This window comes from Liolophura sinensis, chromosome 7, assembly GCF_032854445.1.
Source record: "Liolophura sinensis isolate JHLJ2023 chromosome 7, CUHK_Ljap_v2, whole genome shotgun sequence".
NCBI classification, from domain to species: domain Eukaryota; kingdom Metazoa; phylum Mollusca; class Polyplacophora; order Chitonida; family Chitonidae; genus Liolophura; species Liolophura sinensis.
Window position 1 is genome coordinate 41644462 of NC_088301.1, and position 24528 is coordinate 41668989.

A 24528-nucleotide genomic window follows, 5' to 3' on the forward strand; every position below is an offset into this window, starting at 1 on the left:
TGATTTTCGTGAACAAGACGATATGTGTCTATATAGTAGTAACGGATAATGTCAAAATATATATACATGTAAATGTATACTGCAAATTGTATTTCTATTTACATTTAACTCGAATTGACAATATTTTTAGTGTCGTTATTTTAGACAGAATTCTTAACAAAATCCATTACATATGAAAACAGGGGGGAAAAAGTAAGATAATTAACATAAAAAGAAACTGATTAGACAGAAACAAAAAGGTATCATGTGGCCATGAGAAATTGTCACAACCACAAAATGTTGAACTCAAAATTTATAGGATAGCCCTAAAATAGGATATCCCTATTAATATCCGAGGGGAAAAAAGCAATTAAATTACCCCTTATTTATTTACTTATTTGGTGTTTTATGCCGTACTCAAGAATATTTCACCTATACGACGGCGGCCAGCATTATGGTGGGAAAAACAAATGGGCAGAGCCCGAGGGAAACAACCATCCGCAGGTAGCTGTCAGATCTTCCCACGTACGGCCAGAGAGGAAACCAGCATGAGCTGGAATTAAACTCATGGAGACTGCATTGGTGAGAAGGCTTCTGTGTTATTACTCTACGCTAACCGACTGAGCCACGGGGGCCCCTCTAAATTACACTGAATAAACAACTTTTTTGAACCCTTAAACATTTACGTTATCAAATTCTATATTTTGTATTTAATAGTTGAATTCTGCTTTGTAGACACTTTTCTGCATGTTCAGTGATCGTTCTTAAATTACTAGGCAGATAAAACACATACTATATATTTATCACGGGAGCCGTTATGCCATCCAATTCAACACGAAAAACGGATTCACCCAGTCAACACAGGCCTCATTTGTTTCACCACAATTCATGGGGATTCATACTGGTGTATCAATTCTACTCTTTGGTAGAAAGAATATAAAGCACCAAGCATTTCATCACGGTGACCGATTATACGAAATACATAGACGAAGCGTAGTGGTAAAAGTATGTGAAAAGTGACTACCCATTCTGTTCAACAATGAAACTTGATAAACACTGGCAAAACTTTACCCATTCTGTTCAACGCATCCTGTCTCTACGGGTACTAGTATGCCACAAATTGACAGCAGTATACGCTCGATCCTTCTATTTACATAATAATTTCACCAACTAAATAATTTTGAAACATTTTGAGGAGGAATGATTGTGTGTAAAGTAGATAATTCCCATGTGGATACATTCCTTCATGTATGTTAGAATTAATTATTTCATTGCAGTTCAATCGGGTACTCTAGAATACTTCATTTATGGCCGTGGTCAGGTTTTTGTGTGGGGGAATCCTGTAAGAGCTTTGATTTCCCTTACAACTTCATACAAACTTGACCTAGAACATTTGATTTGATAGTTGTTTAATGCCACACTCAGGAAATATTTTTAAGTATGGCGTACAACTCCAATGAAATAATTATTTATTTATTTATTTGATTGGTGTTTGACGCCGTTCTCAAGAATATTTCACTTATACGGCTGCGGCCAGCATTATGGTGGGAGGAAACTGGGCACAGCCTGGGGGAAACCGATGACCATCGGAGATGAAGGCAGCATGAGCTGGACTTGAGCTCACAGCGACTGATGAAATAATAAAATATTCATCATCTCTTTACAGAAGTATGAACACCCTTACACTTTCACAACATAAACACACAAAAGGCAAAGTTTCAGTACGAAAATGAATGGATTTATGTTGATTTAACCATGAAGACAACACAAAAGAATCAGATCTATCAGCTGTACAAACAATGAGCGAGCAATATTGTTTAAGACTTCATGAACATGGATTATTACTCACATATAATGTCTGAATTGGAAGTCAAGTAGCATAGCAATATCTTATTCCTCAAAACAATTTAATATTACGGTGTACATCTAATTCATATTTTGTCTGCATGGTGTTATTGCTGTAATTTTAGGGAGCAGAAATTATACTTCAACCTTTTTCTTCAACACTGGCACGCTTGTTACAGGACTTTGTTGGCACAAGTAGTAATTCACTTTAATAATTTAGATCCCATGAACTAACAGGTCGATACGTGAGCACAAGCAGAACACTGTTCACCTCGACACGTGGCCCACCGGTATTCACCTGAGTTATCTCCCCTTAACGTTTTGTAAACCACTTTGTACCCTCACCAATGCATCTGTCTATGCGATACAACGTATTTATTACCGTGTTAACATTGCTGTGCTGGCTAAGGTGATCTCGGGCTAAGAGAGTTTTCGGCAAATAAGCCCAAAACAACAATAAACACATTGAACACATCAGGACAAATCTTATACGGGAATGAAGACATTTCCATAAATACTGTTCAAATGCATTCAGTTTTCTGAAGTGTATGTAAAGATGAAAGGTAATGAAGATGTCTTTCGAACACTTGCTCTCTAGAAGATGCTAGGATATGGTGTTCAGGATATTTAATTCTGATGTGATATCCTGAATAGCATAAGAGTCAAGCAGTTGTCTTCAAAACAGCTGTTTACAACATGGCACAAATGAAGTCTTCTGGTTGTCAATAATATATCGGCTTCACCATGTTACTATTTCATATATTTATCCTGCTGATCTGCTAGAATTTTTGCTGAGGACTTGGCATCGAAAAACAGCTGATTGATCTCCTCTATTTCCTCCTTGCCAATGGCTTCCTTCCCATTGATCCTTGCTAAAATGTTCGATGGGGTAAGTAATTGGACAGCATACCTGAGAATAAAATGACACAAATGGCTGAAGATGTTTTGTGATACAGTACTGGAAATAAAATTAACAGTTGGTAACATTTGGTACATGTACCTCAAAGTGGACTTGCTTGCATTTGAGAGATGACCTATCACATGTCAAATAAGTCACTATTTAGGTAAGATGAGAACTTATATTTAATGGGAATAATCCTCTGAAAACATCATGATTGGCAATTATTTTTTACACTGAACTCCTGAATTGGTGGTCGCAAAAGATCAAGTTCATAAAGTTCACAGCATGAAGCCTCAGCCAAATATTACCAATGAGATCTGAATCAACACTGGCAAGACTAGCTCTGTTTATTTTCTGAAACAAATCTTCAAGTGCAGAAACACAGACTGTGCTGAAGAAGTTTTTGTCATTTTACACTGTCTCAAAGTTTTCTCAAAATGTAAAACAAACCAAACAATCAGCAACACAAGATTTAGCATGTCTGCATACCTTAATGTGGTTTTCACACCTGCCTCTCCCAGCTGCAGCAATGACTCTTCACTGATCTGTATTCCCTCAGTCTGAGCCCGAATTCGCAACACCTGGTCAAATACAGGAGATAAATTTACCCTAAAATTTGAATTTTCACTCTTAAGTGATCTTCAACAAAAGTGTGGAAATTAGCAGTTATTATTTAAGACAATAATTGCAATCAAAAGAATATCTTACCAGCTTAGGCTGACAAAGGCAATCTTTTCCTCAGAATAACATTAATGTTCCTTGAGTATTGCATAAAAAATGCAGTAACGTTAATATGTAAGAATTGGATTTCACTCCCAATATACAATATCATTAACAGGGGTTACAGACTTTCATTGAAACAACGATGACTGCCATGCTGTTCATCTTTAAAAGACAATCTGTATTCCAATCATGACTTACTTGGGTCATTTCTTCCTGCGAATAAGGCAGCGTTCGGATGATCATCAGTCGGTCCAACAAATCTAAGGGAATACCATGTGGAGACACTATATCCTCTGTTCCTCTGTCAATAACAAAAAAAAAAAAACCCATTAACATTACATAATATGACAATTACCCAAATTATAGAAGGTCATTTAACTTCTGTAGAACTATTCATATATGTAGCAATATCACTATTCTCAATTCAGTTCCCCAGAACAACTACAATACAAAGTACACTTGACTTTTTGTGAAGATTTATATATCTATTTTTCAATAAACTCACCGTATGGTACACTTTCCCCGATTTGTTGCAAAGATAACAATGGGTGCAATTGTTGACTCCAGGGCACGGTGGAGATAGGTGAAGCATTCTATGTCCAGCATGTGAACCTCGTCAATAAACAGGACACCAGGTACCAGCTCTGCAATGCCTTGGTCAATGTACTTGTTCACAACTTTGTTAATCTCCTTGCGAAGCTTGTCTGAAGTTGGAAAATGTATTCAGGATAGAGTTGTTATTCAGATGTTATCCCCTAATTATATAGTGCTAAGATCTTTCCATTAAATCAACAAGAAAATTATTATATTGTCACAGCTATGACTGTTTATCATATGCGTAAGGATTTCAGAGCAGTGACATCACAAGGAGTTCTAAATCACTGTGGTGGTAAAGACTCTGTGGGGAGTTAGTGCACAAATTTACCACAGGGCTCTTTGATATGCAAATCTCAAACTGCTGTTGGCAATTCATGTTCTATGGGAGGAAATTGCAACCCTGTGAACAGGTAAGCAAAAGGTTAAGGTATGAGGTAAAAGGCTTCCTTGGTCTTTGATATGCAAATCAGTACCGATGATTGGCTATCTGTGTACTATTGGCGGTCATGACAACCCTGTTATGGGCCAAAAATTTTAACCAAACTGGACGCCAACCCCAAAACCGACAGCATCTGATGTCCCTCTCAGAATACCTCTCCTTACTTCATAAGGCTAGCTAAAATTCAATGTAACAAGGAGACTGATGACTTAATTCGTGCTAAATCATTAAATTTACGACATAGATGGAAAACAAATAAAACACCTTGATCATGTAATCAGAGCTGCCACTTCTTTCAAGACAATTTTCCCTATTAAAAATATGACTAACCTGTAATTTCTGTTTTTTTCGGCTTCATCAGTTGCCCCATCATTGACATTATATCTTGGCCTCCCTGCAACAAACAGCTTAAATTTGAAATGGAATACTGCAAACTAACCCTCTCTTGAGCATTTAATATGTTAAATAAAGCACCAAAAAGGTATAAATCATAGGGAAATCCAAAGTTAAGGGCAACCTTTATTTTCCACGAAGGTTTAAGATCACCTGTGAGAGTTCACTGGATACACTCATAGCACTAACAAAAATAAAGATTCTTTATTGCATTTACTTGTTGAATGTAACAGACCATAATGCAACTTTTTCTCAATTTCAGGCAATTAAGGCAATGAACTAGGATAAGCTAGTTACAGGTGTACATGTATACAAATATTCTTGAGGAGACAACATTACTTGTGGTCTTGCATTAGCCACATCAAGGTCATGCAATGTCACATCTTGTATAACTTCTTTCTTCTTGTGGACATCCCCTTTGGGAAGTGGTACATATTCCTCTGCTTCCAGGTCGAACTCTGTGGCATAAGTATCTGACCTTCCTTGTCTCTGTAATCAGAAAAGATGTAATGTTCCTCACTGACCAAAATGATTAGCAGCTTATGGCATTTAACAAACTGTGGTTATAAGCAAATGTTTGGGATGCAGCTGGATTTCTGTCCTACCTTCACTGCCCCACTGTTGGCCTCGATATAAATGACATCCCCAATTTCCACTTTTTCTCGTTGGAGACTTTCATAAATAGATGGGTCTAGTTTCAGCTGTTTCGTGCCTTTAGCTGTCTTCAGCCCTATTACAACATGGCTCACAGTTTTACCATAACCTGAAACAAGCACATCACAATCTAAATACACATCACAAATTCTAGTAATAGCTGCAGACACTCAAAACGAAAATAAATATCCTTAAACAACACGCACAATCATCTTACAAGAGGCAACACCTCTTATTTTTACGCTATCCTGTCTTTGAATCTATCCAAATGTTGTCCATTATAAATTCTGTTAAGAACAGTGCTTGCTCTTGTGACCATACTCCACTGTACAAGCAAAAGTATTAATCTCTTTCATCAAATGTATTGATATGTGTACCTCCCATTGGATTTTCTGTCTCAGTTGGGGTTAGCTCAGTCACCTCCCCTTCATAAACCTCTTTAGTTTCCTTTATCCTAAGTCCAATGGCTCGTCTGAAGTTTTCCATCAACACTTCAGTCTTCTTAATTTCAGAGGAATACACTTCACTTCCAACCATGGGACAAAATGGCACCTTGCTACCCAATTCTTGTGCAATAGCCAGTGCAATTGCAGTCTATAAAAACAAATTACATGTAAAACAAATTAGGATTTGTGGTTGAAAGAGTTTAATGTTTTGGATGTTTGGGGAGAGGTGGAAAAGTTCGAAATCTGAAAGAAAATGAGCATGTGTGTCAGTTAAATCTTATTTTTACAGAATACTGTAAAGTACTTATTATTAACTGGAATTTATTTTCGCGGATTTCCTCAAAAAATATATTCGAAGGAATTAATTTGCGCATATTTAAGAGAATACTGAAAAACAAATCTTAAAATCTTCCCAGATATTATATGGCCGATATTATTCAAGCACGTCAAACATGTATCATCATGGGTGGCTTTAATCCTCCTTTGTTTCCTGCGGTATTGCTAATCCTCGTAATCTGGATCAGAGATTAAAACACTGGGGGATGGGTTATCACAACGTAAGATCCTTCACACCTACCGTGAGCAGTACTCAAACAGGTGTCACTTCTTTTCAAATCATTGATCAGCACTTTATAAACACCTGGCAAAGTGGTTTTGCATTGTTTTCAGTTTTAATAGTCCTCTGTAGCAGGTCACAAACCACAAACATTGCAATAGCTGTCAAACAGCCATTGTGTTGTTGTACACACTTAACAGTTTGTTAGAAGCTCACTCATAGGACCACAGGAGAGAGGCAGCCAATGGGATAGTATGTATTAGAGCGACATTCATTAGAAGCCCGCACCTGCTGGTATCTACTATTCTTTCACTTTATGGGTATAGCGAAGATTGATCAAACTAAAGACATATAAACTCCCACTTTGTGTTATACCCACCAAGCCTTAGCACCAGCATTTGTATATATTTAAACCATAATTTGGCTTCCCTGCTGTTAAAAAATTTAGCTGGCCTGTTGGGCCTTCTTAGCACACACGTCACCCTGGGAATGATTACACTTCATTATTTCTACTACCTGTAGTATGTGATTCAATACTGAATATTTTTTTTTACTGGAATTATTTTTCGGGGTAAATTATTGACCGCGAAATCCGTGAAAATTAGTTCCACGGGAAAATAAAGTACTCCACAGTATCGCACAAAAAACAGTTACATGAATGACAAATTCTACATTTTTACTCATGAAAGACTTTTGAAAGACAAAGTATTCTCATTAGGCAATGGCTATAGCTGCATGTCCTTAGTTATACAAAGATATTGTCGTATACTCTTAGATGCTTATTAAGAGTAGTGTTCTCCTGTGATATATTACCATCTGATTATGGACAAAGTACATTCTGCACTGACACTTACCTTTCCTGTCCCTGGTGGTCCTGCCAGAAGTACAGCTCTGCCAGCCATCTTTCTTGACTTGATCAACTCCACAATAACACCAGCAGCCTACAATGTAATGGTAATGTTAGTTGTGATTGGCCACATGTTGAAATCATGCAATGTGTTAAGCAGAGGAATTATCTATGTTTATTCCTCATTACATAATCAATGATCATGCATTCATCAAAGTCATGCTAAGAGGAATTTACCAAAGCTCTGAGTTGTGTCAAAGAGTTTCATACCACCATGTTTAAAGAAAAACTGTGTGGTATTTGGTAAATTTATGTACACTTAGTTAATATCAGATATTATTATTTAAGACTCCTTTTCACACAGCTGACCACTGTTACCAATCTACATTTACTTATCCAAAGAACAAAACCCTTGCCCTTGCATTTTCATCCCATTTTAATGCTGTTTAAAGTTTTCAAAGACACGTGGACTTTGAATACGGTGTGTTTCTGACAAAAGGCCTGCACGATCCCTTGATGAGTGAGTGCTTGGGGTTTAACGTCGTACTCAACAAATTTTCAGTCATATGACGACGAAGGAATCCTTAGGGTGCATGTAATGTGCCTCCTTGTTGCAGGACAGATTTCCACCGCTCTTTTGAAAATGGGATGCATACATACAGTGTACATATTCATTTGACTGTGCACCTGCAATTATTCCAAATATTTCATCAGTTTTGTTGTATAATTTCCTTCACTGTACAGGCAACAAATCTGATTGTTGGTCAAAGTTTATAGTAGTTCATTAAATAGATCTTTCCTACAAATAAATTTTGCTGTTTGCTGTATAAATTTAGTGCATGTAAATTAATTTTTGGACCAGCACTTAATTCTTCTTTTTAATTTCACATCCTTATTAGGCAACAATACCCCATGATGCCTTGTACACACTGTTGTCTTAAGACAAGTCATGAAGACCCTATGGGGAGTATCATGTTTGGGATTAAACACCATTACAGTGGTAATAAACACCATTCAGTGACAGTTGTTCACACTCCTGTTGTAACTCAGCGAGCACGATTCCTCCCCTGTTAAGTCTTGAAAATGTTCACATCTTGCTCCACTGAAGGACTCCAGTGCTGTTTATAAGGCTCAGTATAAAGTAATACTAGATAATAAGCTACATGCATATGTAGAAGTTGCATGATCATCAAAGCAGCCATTATGACATTAACAGCTAATAGTTTTCATTTACCCACATCCTGGAATGCAAGCTTTCCACATGTAGCTATTTCTTCTGCTAGGACAGTTTTGCCTGGTAGTTTATGGATTGTTGTTCACAGTTGGTCAGATGTGCTTATATATTGGGGAGAGTACATAGGGGGAGAAAAAGAACTAAGTGGCTGTATCCATGTTTTTGTCCGACTTCATATTCAGCCTCAAATAATGAAACTGATATGTACATGTATCACTACTGAGTTTGCTATTTTACAAACATGCATATATACATTATGGCAATTTAACGTGCTTCCTGCCGTCACCATAGTGAAGGGCAAGTGGCCATGACTGTTCTCATATGCTCCAGAAAATGTAAGAGTCGCCTAAGCATATCTTTATTTACACTTTATTTATAAAAGGGACGGCCTGAACACAAGAATGATAGACCAACAACTATAAAACCCTGGATTTGAGACTAAACATTAGTGAACATAACACTAAAACAACTGCCTGGACATTTATCAACGCAAAAGAGCCACAGAGAGCACATTTCAAGCTATCCAGAATATATATGAAGAATTCCTTGTTGTCAGGCCTCCAGCATTATGGTGGGAGGAAACCGGGCAGAGCCCGGGGGAAACAGACGACCATCCACAGGTTGTTGGAAAACCTTGCCACTTATGGCCAGAGAGGAAACCAGCATGAGCTGGACTTGAACTCAGTGACGCCATTAAAAGAAAGGGCTAGATGAAGTAACTATCACCAACACTACATATATTTGGGTACCCTTCACTCGGTATCTAAGAACTTAGACGTTTTGATAAGTTAACCCAAAGTCATAGGCCTTATTTACTAACGAACTTAGTTGGGCACTATTACATACGTACATAATGTATCTATCAGTACTTCACTTAACAAGTAAATATCTTAATGTGAAAACGTCAGTCCTTCAGCTTAATTTACCAGATTCACGTCTCTTAGCGTTTGACGCGTGAAAGTTAACTTTACCTCTCGCGCAAGTTCTTGTCCCACCAAACCGGCAGCAGACTGAATTGCATAGCCATTTTCGTCCAGTCCTAAACCCTTAATATGGCTATGAGATGCAATCCTCTGAGTCTTCGATGTGCTTTTCACTTCTTCGATCTTCATACTGAGTTCTTTCAACTGTCAAACTGCTAAACCAAGCGCCGAGAAACAAACACTTCTGTAAACATGTGCTTATTCCCTCAAATGTTACAAATCTTCTCCGCGTGAGCTGTGGATAACGTAAGTGAGTTAGGCACCGATTTGCGACATTAGTGTTTACAAAATATGTTGGTATTCAACGTTAAAACGTTGAATATTTTAAACACACCAAAGCAGTTTGTGATTTTGTCAATAAAACTTAAATATAAGTTCAAATGTATTGAAAAATATGCGCCTGTAGTGGTTTTACGACATGGTTGCTCATGTCCGGACTTGCGCATCGCGCATGACAACGGTTTCTATTTTAGTCGGCCATGTTTTACTGTGGTGGCGTGTGAGAATGATACAGTATTGATAACTTGAGGTGATTTCGCCAAGTGGATGCCTGAGGACATCACGCAACCGTGTTTTGTACCGGTAGATTAATTAGGGGCAATCTAATTACAGCAGGTATAGTATTTGTCTTGATGTGCATTATTTGCACCCATAATGAAAGTGATTTTCAACAACAACATGGCATGAAAAATGCATGGTGGAAATACATGTAATTTTCCTTGTTAGTAATATTTGATTAAGTAAATTAATGTCTGAAATGCAATAAGATATTTATTTGTCGTCGCCCTTTTAGGTATTTTGCAAAGAATAACTGTTACTTAGAAATTGCCACATCCCAACATTAATAATAGTGGAATAAATAGGCCTAAATAAATGAATGATAATAAATAAAAGATGTCTTGAAAAGTGGTGATTAGTGTCATTGCATACAAGTACTACATGTATATTGGTGAATTAGACCCCTCAGAAATGGTCTGTTTGGCTCTAATTTCAAATTAGAGCTTATAGGTTATTTTCGTCCAGTATAAATCTCATATTGTATTTTAGAGTTTATAATCAATATTAAGAAGACAGAATAGCCTTTGCTTGCAGTTGAGATTTAGTAAGGTGTAATATGTACTGTAGCTGTTGTCACCTTATGCCCCAATAACTCTCCATTGAATGTGTCATCATTTCCTCTTTCCAAATCTGCAAAAGCAATGTTCTTATGTTCTTATGGAAAGCCGTCCTCCAATTATTGCATGTTGTATACAAAGTAATGTAAGTGTTGAGACTGTTAAAAGGGCAACTGATAATATTGTATGTGTCAGTTATGTATTTAATGACATGTTTTTTTTTTTGTTTATTGTATCATTTCATTTGTTAGTTGATTTTTTTATATCTGTATTAAGAATTGTAGTATTATTGAATAAAGAAGGATTTGTTGAGTTCCCAGTCAGTGTGGTATTGAATAAATGATGCGCTGTATGATATGAGTGAATCTTACATTTGCAGGAAAATGAGTGACCAGGAGGCCAGTGGTGATGAACGGGATGTAGAATTAGGTGAGGGAGAAGAAACCATTGAGGAGAGAGAGGAACCAGATTATGAAATGCCTATATCAGCACTACCTCCCAAAGTCATCCTGCAAGAGGAAAACCAAAAGGAGGTGTCTGCTAGTCCGGCCTTTCAAGTTCTTGATGATGTAAGCAGTTGAATAAAGATGCTTGATAAAATGTTAATGTGCAAGAGCACTCCCCCTCAGTCCATGAAATCATGTTTAAATCTATCATAATATTAAAAGAAAGCTGTGTTAATCTGAATAATGAAAGAAACTTGTTTGCCTGTGGTTTGGCATGATTTTAGCCTTGAAAAACAGGAAAGTTATAAAAACATCAAGATTTGACAAAATAAACTGACAATTTTTTTATTTTTTTTTATTTTTCAGTGTTGGCTCTCTTGTAAAACACAAAATAAAGCCTAGCTGTCATAAAATATGCATGTACATCAGTGTTTCTCAAAGGGGTTTCTCAAAACATTGCAATCCTTTTGAGAAACAGCCACCAGATATGTGCACTAGTAAGATTAGTTTCTTCTGTTTTGTTGGAAAGTTTAAAAAGTCATATTTCTTAATTTGACAGCTCTTTCAAGAAGGAAAACTGACTGGAACAAAGGTTGCTCTGTTAAAAGCAAAGTATACAGAACTTCATGAGACCTTAAAAAAGTGAGTTACTAGTTATACCATATAATATTTTTCTGATCCATAAATGGGTGTGTAAGTCATAATAATAAAATTGTGACATGTTTTCTTGAAATTGATATTAGTAATAGAAACTACAGGGAAGACGAAATGTTTTGTATTGCTCACAAACATATTTTAAATTTCCTAGTTGTCATATGAAATGTGTTGTAATCTGTTGTTTCCAATTTAGAATGTTTCGTATGTCCATTATAGCTCAAGGAACAATGAGACTAATCTCTTAGAAGAGGCCAAGCTTTACACCACAGAACTAGAGAAATTCCAAGGAGAGTTGGAGAAGGCAGATTTATTCCCTGAAGGTTCCAACACAGAGGTGTCCAAACTTAGGCAACAGTTGCTGAAGCACAATAATGAGTTGTCAGAGGCAGAGGACAGGCAATACCAGCTTGAGTACAAAATTGAATGGTGAGAAATCATCTCTCTCTAGTGACTTTGCCTAGCAAAAGATGTTTTGTATTAAGACATCTCTGCAGGAAAGGAATAATAAGTATTTGTGATAATGTGATATGTGTCGTGATAGTAAATTATAAATGTAAAGAGACAGGTCAGTGTACAGAGTACATGTCTCAGTTTGTTCCTACAAATGATACATGAAAATCATACACTGTGCTTATCACCAAAGTTGAATATTTAATAGGGAGTTTCTGCATGTATTCTGAAGTTGTGACTGAGCTTGGTCTTGGTATTGTCACATTTTAAGGTACATTGCAAAATGTGCAAGTTGATCCTAATGTAAAACTGTAGATGTAAGTTCAGCATGATGCACAGACATTAGCAGATATCAGTTTATTCGTTATTTGGAACAGTGTCTGAGATGATTTGCCACTTTATTATGTATTTGTTGTCTTTAAAGTTTACAGGAAGAAAAGCGTATTATAGAAAGAGAGTGCTCAAGGATGCCAAAACAAGGAGTAAGTCCCTTAAAAGCAGTTACTATGACAGGTGATATGTGGAAATGCATATATGGTTATACTGGATTAGTGAACGAGATTCCATTCACTTATACATTGTTATGTGGTGCTACACTGGACTCTTGCTCCTGTTATAACATTAATGTTAGTAGGTTAGTGGGTATGTTACTTTTTACTCATTGTGAAATGTGTTCTACATTATCAGTAATATGGCAATTGTTACATCAGTATAATATAAAAGTTAAGTCGTTTTTATTTAATCATTCGTTGTGATAAATTAAGTATTATTGAGTAGGATGGTGATTTCACCAGGTAACTTTCATAATGTCTCTGTCTAGGAGATAGAAAAGCAAATCAAAGAGCTGCAGACATCATGTGATGATATGAAGAAGGAAATAGCCCAACGACAAATAGAAGCTCGGAATTTGCGTGAAGATTTGGAGACGAGGCAGAGACAATTTGGACTCGATAAGAAAGAATTTGAAGGGATCACAGAAGAGCTGGAAAAATGCAAGGTATGCTGTTTCTGTTGTAAATGTTTAGTGTACAGCGATGCCTGTGTATGCCAAGTGGTTAAAGTAACTGGACACTGAGGAATGAAAAAAAAAACATGCTCTAAATGGTACTGTTAGTGTCATTATTCACAAGAAAGATGGGAAATCTGATGAATGTTAAAGGAGAAGAAAACTTAAAACAATGACACTACAGGCTGAAAAGAGTACATTTTTTTCTATCTGGTGGTGCCTGCTGCATAATTATGCGATTTTTCCTCGCCATACACGTAAAGTCTGAGAACGGCAAAGCTGTCATAAATCGCTGAGTTCATGGCATCCTCCATCTTTAACACCCTGTAATTTATGCTAGGGGTGTGTTGCCCCCTTAGCCAATGAGAGTTCTTTAAACTGCTGGCTTGTTTGTGCAAACTTGGAACCTGCGTCCAACTTTTCGGTTTCCCGATCGTCAAGCGGAAAACGAACTGTACTGTTCACTACCTTCTGGAAAGAAAAGTTTTACCGGAAATGTAGGAACTGCACTTCGGCAGTTTCCGACAGCAATTCTCCTCCTAACACAGAAGACTTCAGGAATAGTTCTTCAGCAAAATGGAGTTGCCCACAACGGATTTTGCCGCTGACTTTATTTATAATTTATCAACTTGAGGTACATATTGGAATTTTCCTTTATGGCATGCACCTGCGAGAAAATGCATACTCTTTTCAATGGTTTTTGTTTGATATTTAAATTTTCTTCTCCTTTAATTAGGTTAGTCATGTTAGTTAGGAAATGCAATGTGTCTGTAGGATTTTGTATGAGACTGTTCTTTTTCTCCTTTGCAGGCTGAACTTGTAAGCATTAACACTTTACCTGGACAAATTGCAAAGGAAGCTGATAAACTGATGAGGCAAAAAAAGTAAGTTCTGATTGTGTTGTTGACAAGTCATCGACATAAATTTATTAATGTGAATATTGCTGGAATAAATTTGGGTGTACATGTTCTTTGTCCACCCTCATAATTTACATGTCTGGATGTTGTGCTCATTGATTAAAATTTTGACAGACATGTGAATGAAATTTAATTGTGTTTATCTGTCTTTCATGTTTCAGTGATAAACAGAATCAAAAAAAGAAATTGGACATGGAATATAATGATTATATGAATCAGTTGAAACAGCTTGAAGTCCGACAAGGGGCGTTGGCTGATGAGAAATATGATATTGAGGATGACCTCCATAAGCAGAAAGTGTCTCTTAATGAGAAGGAGCAAGAGTATAACATGCTTATGAAAGAATTTGAGTACATCAAGGAGAAAGAAGCTGTACTGATGGGAGACAGGTGTGTTGAAAGTCATTATTCAAAATCCATGTTACATTAAGTAAACATTTAGCTCTGATTGGATAAACAGTTAAGCTTCAGAAGCATTTGAAGTATTTCATTCCATGCCTGGAAGTCTAAACCTGTGTTTAAGCTGGTGATTTCCTTATATCTTTTCACTTTAAATAAAGAGTTACATTTGTGTTAGTATGTTAAATAAATATGTTACTGGTCATCTTTTTATGGCCTTTGAACTGTATTTAAACATTTAAGGTATTAACAGTATGGCTACTACTTACAGGTGCCACTCTTAACATTGATAATGATGTTGATTCTGATATTAGTGCTGGCACTGATGTTGATAGCAGTAGACACTGATGTTAGTGTCAGCACTCTATCTGTGTTAACACTGGTATTGGTTTTGTCATTGTTACAGTTGTGAATGTACCTATTTGGTTTTAGGGCCACTCTGGATGTCAGTCTTAGACACATTCACATGGAGAAAAAGTCACTCCATGACATCCACTCGCGCAAGAGCAGAGAAAAGGAGAAGGATATGAGGAACCTGAAAAAGCTGGAGTTGCAGCTTAAGAATGCTGAAGACTCCCTCAATCATACCAAATCAGTCTATGAAAAGATAAAAAGTCATGTAAGTTGGCAATCACAAATTCTCAATAGCTGTGTCATCCCTCACCCTCTCACAACAAAGGTGGACTGCTAACTGTAGGGTTTTGTCCTCATCTTGTAGTCAAGCGGCCTGAATGGCGCATGATAAAGGAAAGGATGTTGAGAATATTCTTCCAGCCCACTGACTGCCAGACAGATAGAACAACTTATAGAGCAACTAGAAGTACAGTGCTCTACATCATACAATGTGAATATCACATAAGTTGCTCAGATGAGAAATGAAAGGTATTCAGTTGCTCACGAGACATGAATGATCGACTTGGTTATAGTTTTGACCTTTCACAAGATGTAAGAAAAATGTGTGCTGTTCAAATTTTTCTACATGTTAAATTTCTCTCTGCTATCTGTATATGAAGATTTCTGAATAGTATCACATAGAGGATGGATTGAAGGCACAGAACTGTGTATTGTAATGTACTGATAATTTCAGTGATCCATGAATTCATCCTGTTTTTTTTTTGACAGTTGTCTCCCTTCATATGTTATTTGTGTATATGATTGATTGGAGAATATTTCACAATTTGACAGTGGCCATCATTGAAGTGGGAGGAAACCAGACATATCCCGGGGGAAACCCTTGTCCATTCACAGATTGGTGGCACATTTTTCCATGTTCAACTAGAGAGGATTTTATGTGCTAAAAACTTCTTGAACCTCAGCTTATCATTAGATAAAATACTTGTGTAGCACACAGCATAAGCTTGAGTGCGGTGTATGTGTAAGATAATGATTATTTTAATTTTAATTATTTATTCATTTTAATTCAGTATCACCTTTTCATTTGCTTGTAGGTTGACAGTATGCCTAAAGATGATGGGTCTTTATTGAAGAAAAGGGAGGAACTACAGAAGGAAGTGGAACAAACCAAACGTGCTCTTGCCCAACAGGTAAAAACATAAGAAACCTTTACAACCAGCCTGTTTGAGGATGATTGGGTAAATTTACACTAAAAACTTTTCCATCTCACCAGAAACTGTGCCAGGGAAGAAGACACATCTAGTCTTGTGAAGCTGTAAGGTGGAATGATTCCTGGGAGCTCTTTCAAGGCATAAAATTAGAAATTGACAAACAGCAAGTGACAGGTCTCTCAGTGAGGCAACAATTCATTATATATGTATATAAAATCATTTTATCCAGCATGTTTTTATGTACGTAGTTATTTGTAAACTCTTCTACTAGGTAATAGGGGATACTATATATGAAATGTGTATTTATTTATTTATTCGAGTAGGACTTTTACTGTGTAATTACTTACACTAATTTTGCTAAACGACGACTGTTAGGTTTACACGTTTTTAGATGCAGAAAGTCAGGGAGAACCCAGGGGACACCACTACAAATGCTTTATGATGCATGATGAAATGCCACACCTATTCAGTTAGAGCTTGAATCTGTCACATGAACTCATATATGTACATCAGTCATTTGTAGTAGTTTCCTGTAAAAAAAACCTTTTTCACCACTGAGCCATAACTATATTACATGCATGTAGTGATATTGATTAATGAATTCACCTGCCAAGCAAAAGAAATTAAAAGTTGACTAATTTTCTTGGTGAATACTGTTTATTTGTCAATAGATGGACAGTACTACTGCTAATATTCCATTAAATGGTGCTGTAAATCTGTCTTTTATGCATAAATGCACTTGTATATTGTTAATGTTGATTTGACCCAAAAGTAAGACAAAAAAAAATAGAATAAAAAAATCTTGACTGATTTGCTAAGTTAAAAAAAACACTTGACTGATTTCTGGATCCTGTTCAGTGCATGTATATATATATATATTGTGCATATAAATACATTTACAGATAATTTGATTATTTTTCCTACACACTTTGGTTTGGTCTGTATAGAATTCCTTGACTGCAGTGGAGCATGTGAAGCTTGAGGCGAGTGCAGCAGAAGAGCAGAACCTTCTGTATGAACAGAGTGACCTGAGGATTGAGGTGGTGGAGCTGACCCGATTGGCTGCCATAAAGGTAGGCTCCGACCTGTTGACTCCCACATGAACAAATGCACAATCCACACAAATAATCACCCCCACCCTCGAAGCCCTCACGCCCGACCGCTCCTCACCTAACCCTTTAAATTAACCCCTTTGGTTATTCAGATGTTGGATGTGATATAGGGTCATGCACTTTTGCTAAGAGGAATGGGAACTGAAAATCTAAAAAAGTCAAACTGCATGTATATGTATATTTACAGTAAAGGATTCTTTATGTAATACCAAAGGGGGCCTCTGAGGCCGAGGGGGCTAGCACGCCAGCTCGGTGCAATGACCCAGAAGCCTCCCACCAATGCTGTCTCTGTGGTTTTTTCTCCGGATGTACATGGGAACGTCTGCAGCAACCCGTGGATGGTCAAGTTTCCTAGAGCCCGGTTTCCTCCCACCATAATGCTCTCCACCATCATATAGCCAGCAAATACACCATTCAAATAAATAATACAAAGTTTGGATTGATACATGATATAAACTTATAGCTTGTTAATTTCTTCTCCCTACAAAACTACATGTACATGAAGTTGTAAGAGAAAAGCAAAATGGTTTGGAACCATTTATTTTTCCTAGATATTTTCCTTCTTAATGTCATCTCATACATTAGTGATACTTAACTGACTGACATCAAAATCAATAGAACACTTCCAACAGCATAAGTCTGTCAGGAAGAATCAGTTGGCAGACTTTAAGTTTGAGTAATACATGTAATAACACATATTGATTTTATTCATAAATTGATTTTAATGATAATACTCTTAGTACATGTACATGTAGTCACAGTTGTTATATTGCTTTGTAAGACTTTGTGTGTCTATTGTGGTTTTTATAAAATTTAATTCTGGAAGTGCAAGACAGGCAGTTTAGTGATACTGCAGCTTTGTGCTTCTCTAGCTTTTGTTAGAGACACACACTCATGCATTATTGATAACTGTACTGTAAACAGTGTCATTTCTTCTTAATTGTCAGTAATAAATACAAGCACACTATATTTTCACTGTGGCATGAGTAAGCAGAACGTTAGGTCAGCTTTAGCTTTGTTAAAAGATATGCTTGAGTAAGCTGTGGGATTAATTGTTTGATCTGTCAGCAATTAAAATGATATTTAAAAAAAAACAACATATCCTCAAGCAAGAGAGAGGTTACATGTTGTTGTTTTGTCTAGAGTTAAAGCCAACCCGCGACATACCTGGCATTCGAGTTCTTACTTCAAATTACCCTAGCCATGGGTGAAAGCTACACCAGAGTTAGAACAGAGGTGTGTCTTAAAGAGAATAGATCCAGTGAAGGATGACATACACTGCAACATCCATGGAAAGGAAAGGTTTAGAGATGCAGTTCTATATAGAGCCCTATAATTATTTTTAATTTTTATTGTACAATTTTATGAGGTTTTTTATTTCTTTCATTTTTAATGGTTTTTTTGTTATTTTTTCAATTTTTTTTTTTTGATGTTTTGTCGTTGAAATACCACAGCCTTAAGATGGACAGCAATTTTCTGTCAACCTTGAACTATCTCTTCTTGAGATATTCTCTCTCCTCAGTCTCATTTCCTACCAAATTTTATGACTTACTTTCTTACTTTTCTTTGTCACATCCATCATCACCAGCATGTCGTTTTCTTGTATTTTAATTTATAATATTCCACTGAAGAAGACAGACAAAAAGGATTTTGTTGCTTAATTGGAGTTAAATATTTCTTGGTGAACTTTTTTCCAAATTTGAAATTTTTGTATTAAAAATACTGCTATGATAAAAATAAAAGAAAAAGAATCAGTCCTTTAATGAGTTTTTCCAGTATTACACAACCATATATAAAGGATTTTCAAAACGTGATCTTTTTGTATTATTAAATTCATTAAATTCAGCGAGAGTTAAAAAAAAATTTTTATTTCGAACCATCACTGTACATACATGTCCCATGTTATGGGTCACATTTATGGGCTAAACATGTGTATATTTATTGTAACAGGCTGACGAAAGGGAACAGAAAGCCAGAGATTTCATGAGAGCAGAGATGAGGTATCACAGAGCTATAGAAGACTTGAAGACAAAGCAGCTTCAGATACAAGACCACCAGAAGAAATTTCAAGAAATGCAAATAAAGTACGATCAGTAGTTTTGTGTTTTAAAAGGCAGAATTAATATGATATCTGATGAGCATAATGGTTAGACTCTTTGCACAGGAGTTTTGATGAAATTCCAAACTTCTGTAATTATATACATGTACAATATAGTTCATAGCCTATATTTTAGAGTTCCCATCCTCCCTTCCCAAAAATGTGAAAAAACTGTGAATTCCAATCAGTCTCTCCATTAATATGATTTGCTCCATTTGGAGATTGAGATTGTTGAATTTTCTTGACCTTGTTTGTGATTTTATTTTGTTCCAGGTTGAAGGAATTTGCTAAGCTGTATGACATCATAAAGAATGAGAGGAACAAATGTGTCAACTTAATACAAACAAGCACACAGAAAGCAGCTGAAATGAGAGAAAAGATCAAGATATTAGCAAATGAGATTGAAATTTTGCGGACAGCTGTTGCCTTGAAAGACAAGTAAGACATACTGTTATTTTTGTTGTTATTTTTAATTTACTGAGACATTTTTTTTGTTCAAATAGAAGGTTTGATTAAAGTTGTGAAAGCTACTGAATTTAGACTATATTGTGTGTCGTATCTGTTGCACAGGCAATTGCAAAAACAGCGATTGAAGCATATGAATGGGATTGTGATGCGCGACAGCCTGAGGAATGAGGTGGCTAAGCAACATCGACTTGAGGAGGAGATGCGAGAGAAAAGGGAACAACAGAAAATGGACATTGCCAAGCTGAACCTCATGATCAACCAAGCTGAGGAGCAGATGATGAAGTTACGCAAGCGCTACGAAACGGCTGTGCAGCACAGGAACAAACGGTACTACTTGAGTTACAGTCAATGAAAATAGCTCGACTGATGTAACATTTTACATTTTAGCAGTGTTTATGACTTTATTGGTCTGGCTTCCTCTCCTGTCTGTCAGCAAACTGCAGATGGTCATGGGTTTCCCCCAGGCTTTGCCCTCTTTTCCTGCCCTCATAAAACCCCAGTATAATGCGGAGATTAGGTGGAAAATAATAGAATTTTACAAGCCAACCTCTGTGACCTACTATAACCTATAATCTTATCCTCAAGCAGATTTGTGGCCATAGTCTTACCCATCTGATTCATCAGACACATTCTGTTAATGCCTATAATGTCATCGTACTTCACGGTGTTTCTTTCTGTGATGTCTCGCCTGTGAGTATGTAAGCTCTAACCTGATTTCCTTGGATTTTGTTTAATCAGAAAAGCCTTTTAACATTTGAATTATTAAGGTTTTAATTGTCTTCAGTATGAGCAATGTTCTAAGTTAATGATGTACATGTTGGTCATTGCTTTGCATTGTTAGGTAGGTATATGTTTCACTTTACTGAAATACTGGAATTATGGAAAGTATGGTACATATTACACATCATCCATTTTCCTTATTTTCTGTTTTCAGAGGCATTGATCTGATTGAAAGGAATGAAGAAGTTTGCATATTTTATGAAAAAGTGAACATTCAAGGTATAGTAACTTGACATAATGTAACATGTCTTCATTATACAGTTTGCATGATATGGTTAAACACTCTCATGCTGAACAGGTGACAGTCTGTTGTTTGAAGGCATTCAACTTATTTCGCTGAAACTGTTCAATGATTGTGATGTGAGGTTGTCCTGTGATTTTAAGAATAATTGTCTGGGTTTCAGACCAGATGGTCAGGAATGGCAATGTGGAGCTGGAGTCTCGTGAAGAGGAAATCCGCTTCCTGAAGATTCAACTTGCAGAGGAAAAGAGGTCCATTGATCTCCTAAGGAAGAGCATGCCTAGTAAGAGAAACCAGGAGAAGGAGCTTGTTACTCTTCAGATACAGGTAAGGCATCTCAGAGGCCAAGAATGATTCTGTTTCGTCCTGTCGTTAATGTACTGACAGGTATGTCCTTGTCACCTGTTATCAGTTTTAAGGCCCATCTCTTATGATGTAGGAGATGTTGTTTCTAAAAGAAATTCAGTATTTTATTTGACTTTGGACAACATGCAAAGCTGTACCTTGTAAACACTCAGGAAATTATTTGCATATGTTGCCATCTGGTGAAATTGAATGTTACCTTGGGTCTATTTCTGTAGAATTAACTGGTATATTACATGCATTGGTCAAAATGTTTTGTTATTCACTTATTGTTGGAAGAACTCAAAATAAACCAGGAAATGAGTTATCATCAGAAAGATGACTTTGTAGCATGCAAATATTTATAATTTTTAGAGATAATTATTGTACTTTATCCATAAATGGAATGTAACACATTTCAAATCTTTAAAACATGTTAGATGGCCTCAAGTTTTGTCTAGGTCATAACTCTTGAAGAGCTTGAAATATCAAACATTTTGACTCCTGACATGACTGACAGGGAATATGAACAGTAACATGTTTTTCCAAGATTGTTTTTGTGAATACTGTACTGTATTTGACCTAAAATTCTTTCCATGAGCAAGAACTGAGAGATCTGTTAATTATACAGTGGTCTTTTGAGGGTTACTTGTAAAGTGGGTATGACCTTTTCATTTGCGTCTAAAACTGAACTGTTTTGGGGGATAATTTTTAGGTGAAATACATATGTTTTGTGTGGGTATGTTTCAGCTGAGTCAATGCCAGGACCGCATGATGGAGTTGGAGAAGGACTTGGAGAACCCTCTGGAGCAGAACCGTGTACGGTTCCTGGAGGGCCAGGATATGACCCCCGGCCAACTCCAGGCTCGTCTACAACAAGTCAGTACTCTTTTGCCCTTCTCCTCCATGCAACAATGTGAGGCAAACATTAACATTGAACTAACTATAAAATAACATGATTAATAAACCCTGATTTCCCATCAAAGTAAGAGCCACAGTTGGGAAAATAAGATATTATGTCATCTAACTGATCTTTTGCTGCAAATTAAATGTCACAATAAAGGGTGGGTGGATATCTAGCACACGGGATGCACCCATTGTGAGGTGACCTCAGCCCAAATCAGAGTGTGCAGTTGATAGCCTCAAGTCACAGAGATGTATCTTTGTTGTAGCTGGAAATGAGACTTGCTGAGAAAGAAGAGCACCTGTTGGAGAAAGATTTGGTGTTTGAGCAAGTGACTCGCATCGCTGACAGGGTGAGGAAGAAGGCAGAGAGTGGCAAGGATGACACACTGACACTGGCCAAAAAGGTAAGTGAAAAAAAATGGTTTGGAATTGTAGGTGGTGTAAACTTTCCTTTGCCTTGCTGAAAGCTTGAGTTCAACTTGCATGTCTTTTTTGTCTTCTGTTTAGATGTTGATGTTGTTAAACCTGGCAGATGTATTTAAGCATAATTGCTACTATTTCGATAAGGCATTCATATGTTATGTTACAAAACAAAAAGGGAAATATTTCTTTGGAAGTTGACATCTTGAAAAAGATTTTTTGTTTATTTGCATAGTTATTGCTATCTGGTCACGTGTTTTCTGAGAACCTCATTATCCCTTCATAACACTTTGTTGCCGTTTTACCCAGGTAAATGACCTGCAGGCCAAGATTAAGGAGGTAACAAGGAAGATGATGTCCCTGGTGTCTGAGCTATCCATGAATCAGGCAAACGCCCTCAAGTTGCAACAGGAGCTGAGGGAGAAAGAGGACAACCTGGAGCAAGCATACATTCGCATGGAAAAGGGAGAGCCACCCTCTGAGGAAATTGATCGGGAATGGATGCGACATATCAGAGATGAGGAAAAACATCACCGAGATTTGGAGTTCAGACTAATGGTATGACAGCCGGAGGTGTCCCAGATTTATTTGTCTCACAGCTCTCCTGTACTCTAATGCTGTCTTTTGTAACTTTGTCATGTAACTTTTATTAACTGAGGAAAAAATCTAGTAGAGCTTGGCAGTCCTAATAAAGCAAAGCTGATGAAAGAACAGTGCCCTTTGCTATCTTGCTCAGTAAAAAACAAGTGATCATGAATGACAATTGCTGGTAATGTTATCCAAGTAATTAGACTAAGAGGGAACTGATGTTTCATTAGGTACAAGATTTGCTTATCTTTGTAGAGGGTTAGTTAGTAGTGAGTTTATTAATATCATGTGCTGAGCTGTTGAATAAGGGTAATAATTTTGTTTCTAGACTTGTTATTTATTTATTTTTTTTTTGTTCTTTGTTTTTTTGGGAGTTTTTTTGACTCGCTCTCATGAATGTCTATTAGCATATAGCAACTCACTGTGCTACATCTGTTTAATCATAGATTGTGTTGTGGTTACAGATGGAGGGAGAAGAGGAGCAATACCAGACCCCTGGTGGAGTGACGACGACTGCAGAACCACGACCTAATGCTTATATTCCTGACGATGATGGGGAGCTGCCCATCCCACGCCCTTATGGCAAACATGCTCCATTCAAGCCAACCGAGGCTGGCTCTAACATGAGGCACATTCGCAAGCCTGTACCTAAACCTATAGAAATCTAGTCTGCCTGTGAGGAACCCGAGATGACCCAACCTGTACAGGCTTTATGACGCACCTGAGCTAGCCTCGCTTAGCTCTCTTAGCAAACTTATGTACACAACATTCCTCTTAAGGAGCACTTGCATGTTAAGGAGCATGTGTTATGGTTTATCCAGCATAATAGAAACTGCATTATTTGTTATATGGCAAAAATTTGGCAAACTTGTCAAAGATTTTTCTTTAAAGAGCCGTTTTGGAAAATTGATTACAATTCAGGTCAAACGTGTATGCATGCATTAAGTGTTAGTGCAGTTTTATAGTGTTGGGGGAAAAATTGTTGGCTTATCAATTGACGATTATGATTTTGACAGTGCAAGTTCTGTGATATAAAATTGTGCTTTATGAGCAGAAAATGCTCAACAAATTGTCTGTTTTGTTAGTAAAGACATGGAGGTTTAAGCTCAGACAGTGCCAGTATTGTTCATATTGTCAGTATTTATCTACAATCCATGTATCTGGGCGTAAGTGTTTATATTTTAGGACCATTCTTACACCATTGTTAGGTAAACTATGAATAAGATTGCAGTGTTTACTCTCCACTGTTTTACCAAAAGCATCTTTCAATTCCTTGTGTGACTTATGTGTGATACGTCATTTAAAGGGAATAACATTGTTTTTGCTGTTGTTGTCTTCAGTTTTGTTGCATGCATATTTATATGTCTTCTTATTGTGATATTTTTTATAAACCAGAGATACATGAAGTTCAGGACATTATAC

General features: G+C 36.8%; 2 protein-coding genes across 2 annotated transcripts; one reads left to right on the forward strand and one right to left on the reverse strand.

Moving 5' to 3' along the window:
- Positions 1 to 1708: 1708 nt before the first annotated feature.
- LOC135470374 (ruvB-like 1) lies at positions 1709 to 9808 on the reverse strand. Its single transcript, XM_064749276.1, has 10 exons — positions 9586 to 9808; positions 7388 to 7474; positions 5909 to 6125; positions 5483 to 5640; positions 5217 to 5366; positions 4815 to 4878; positions 3954 to 4152; positions 3647 to 3749; positions 3215 to 3306; positions 1709 to 2734 (listed from the first exon to the last, which is right to left on the reverse strand). The coding sequence occupies exons 1-10, from the start codon at positions 9724 to 9726 to the stop codon at positions 2575 to 2577; spliced, it is 1371 nt and encodes a 456-aa protein (XP_064605346.1). The 5' UTR covers positions 9727 to 9808; the 3' UTR covers positions 1709 to 2574.
- A 270-nt stretch (positions 9809 to 10078) lies between these two features.
- LOC135470593 (coiled-coil domain-containing protein 146-like) lies at positions 10079 to 24513 on the forward strand. The gene is made up of 20 exons (XM_064749627.1): positions 10079 to 10212; positions 11092 to 11281; positions 11718 to 11800; positions 12032 to 12241; positions 12690 to 12747; positions 13086 to 13262; positions 14082 to 14155; positions 14350 to 14577; positions 15019 to 15205; positions 16035 to 16130; positions 17099 to 17224; positions 19214 to 19347; positions 19635 to 19799; positions 19932 to 20156; positions 20764 to 20828; positions 21014 to 21177; positions 21943 to 22071; positions 22365 to 22502; positions 22828 to 23076; positions 23571 to 24513. Exons 2-20 carry the CDS (start codon positions 11096 to 11098, stop codon positions 23772 to 23774), a joined length of 2898 nt encoding a protein of 965 aa, XP_064605697.1. The 5' UTR covers positions 10079 to 10212; positions 11092 to 11095; the 3' UTR covers positions 23775 to 24513.
- Positions 24514 to 24528: the final 15 nt, after the last annotated feature.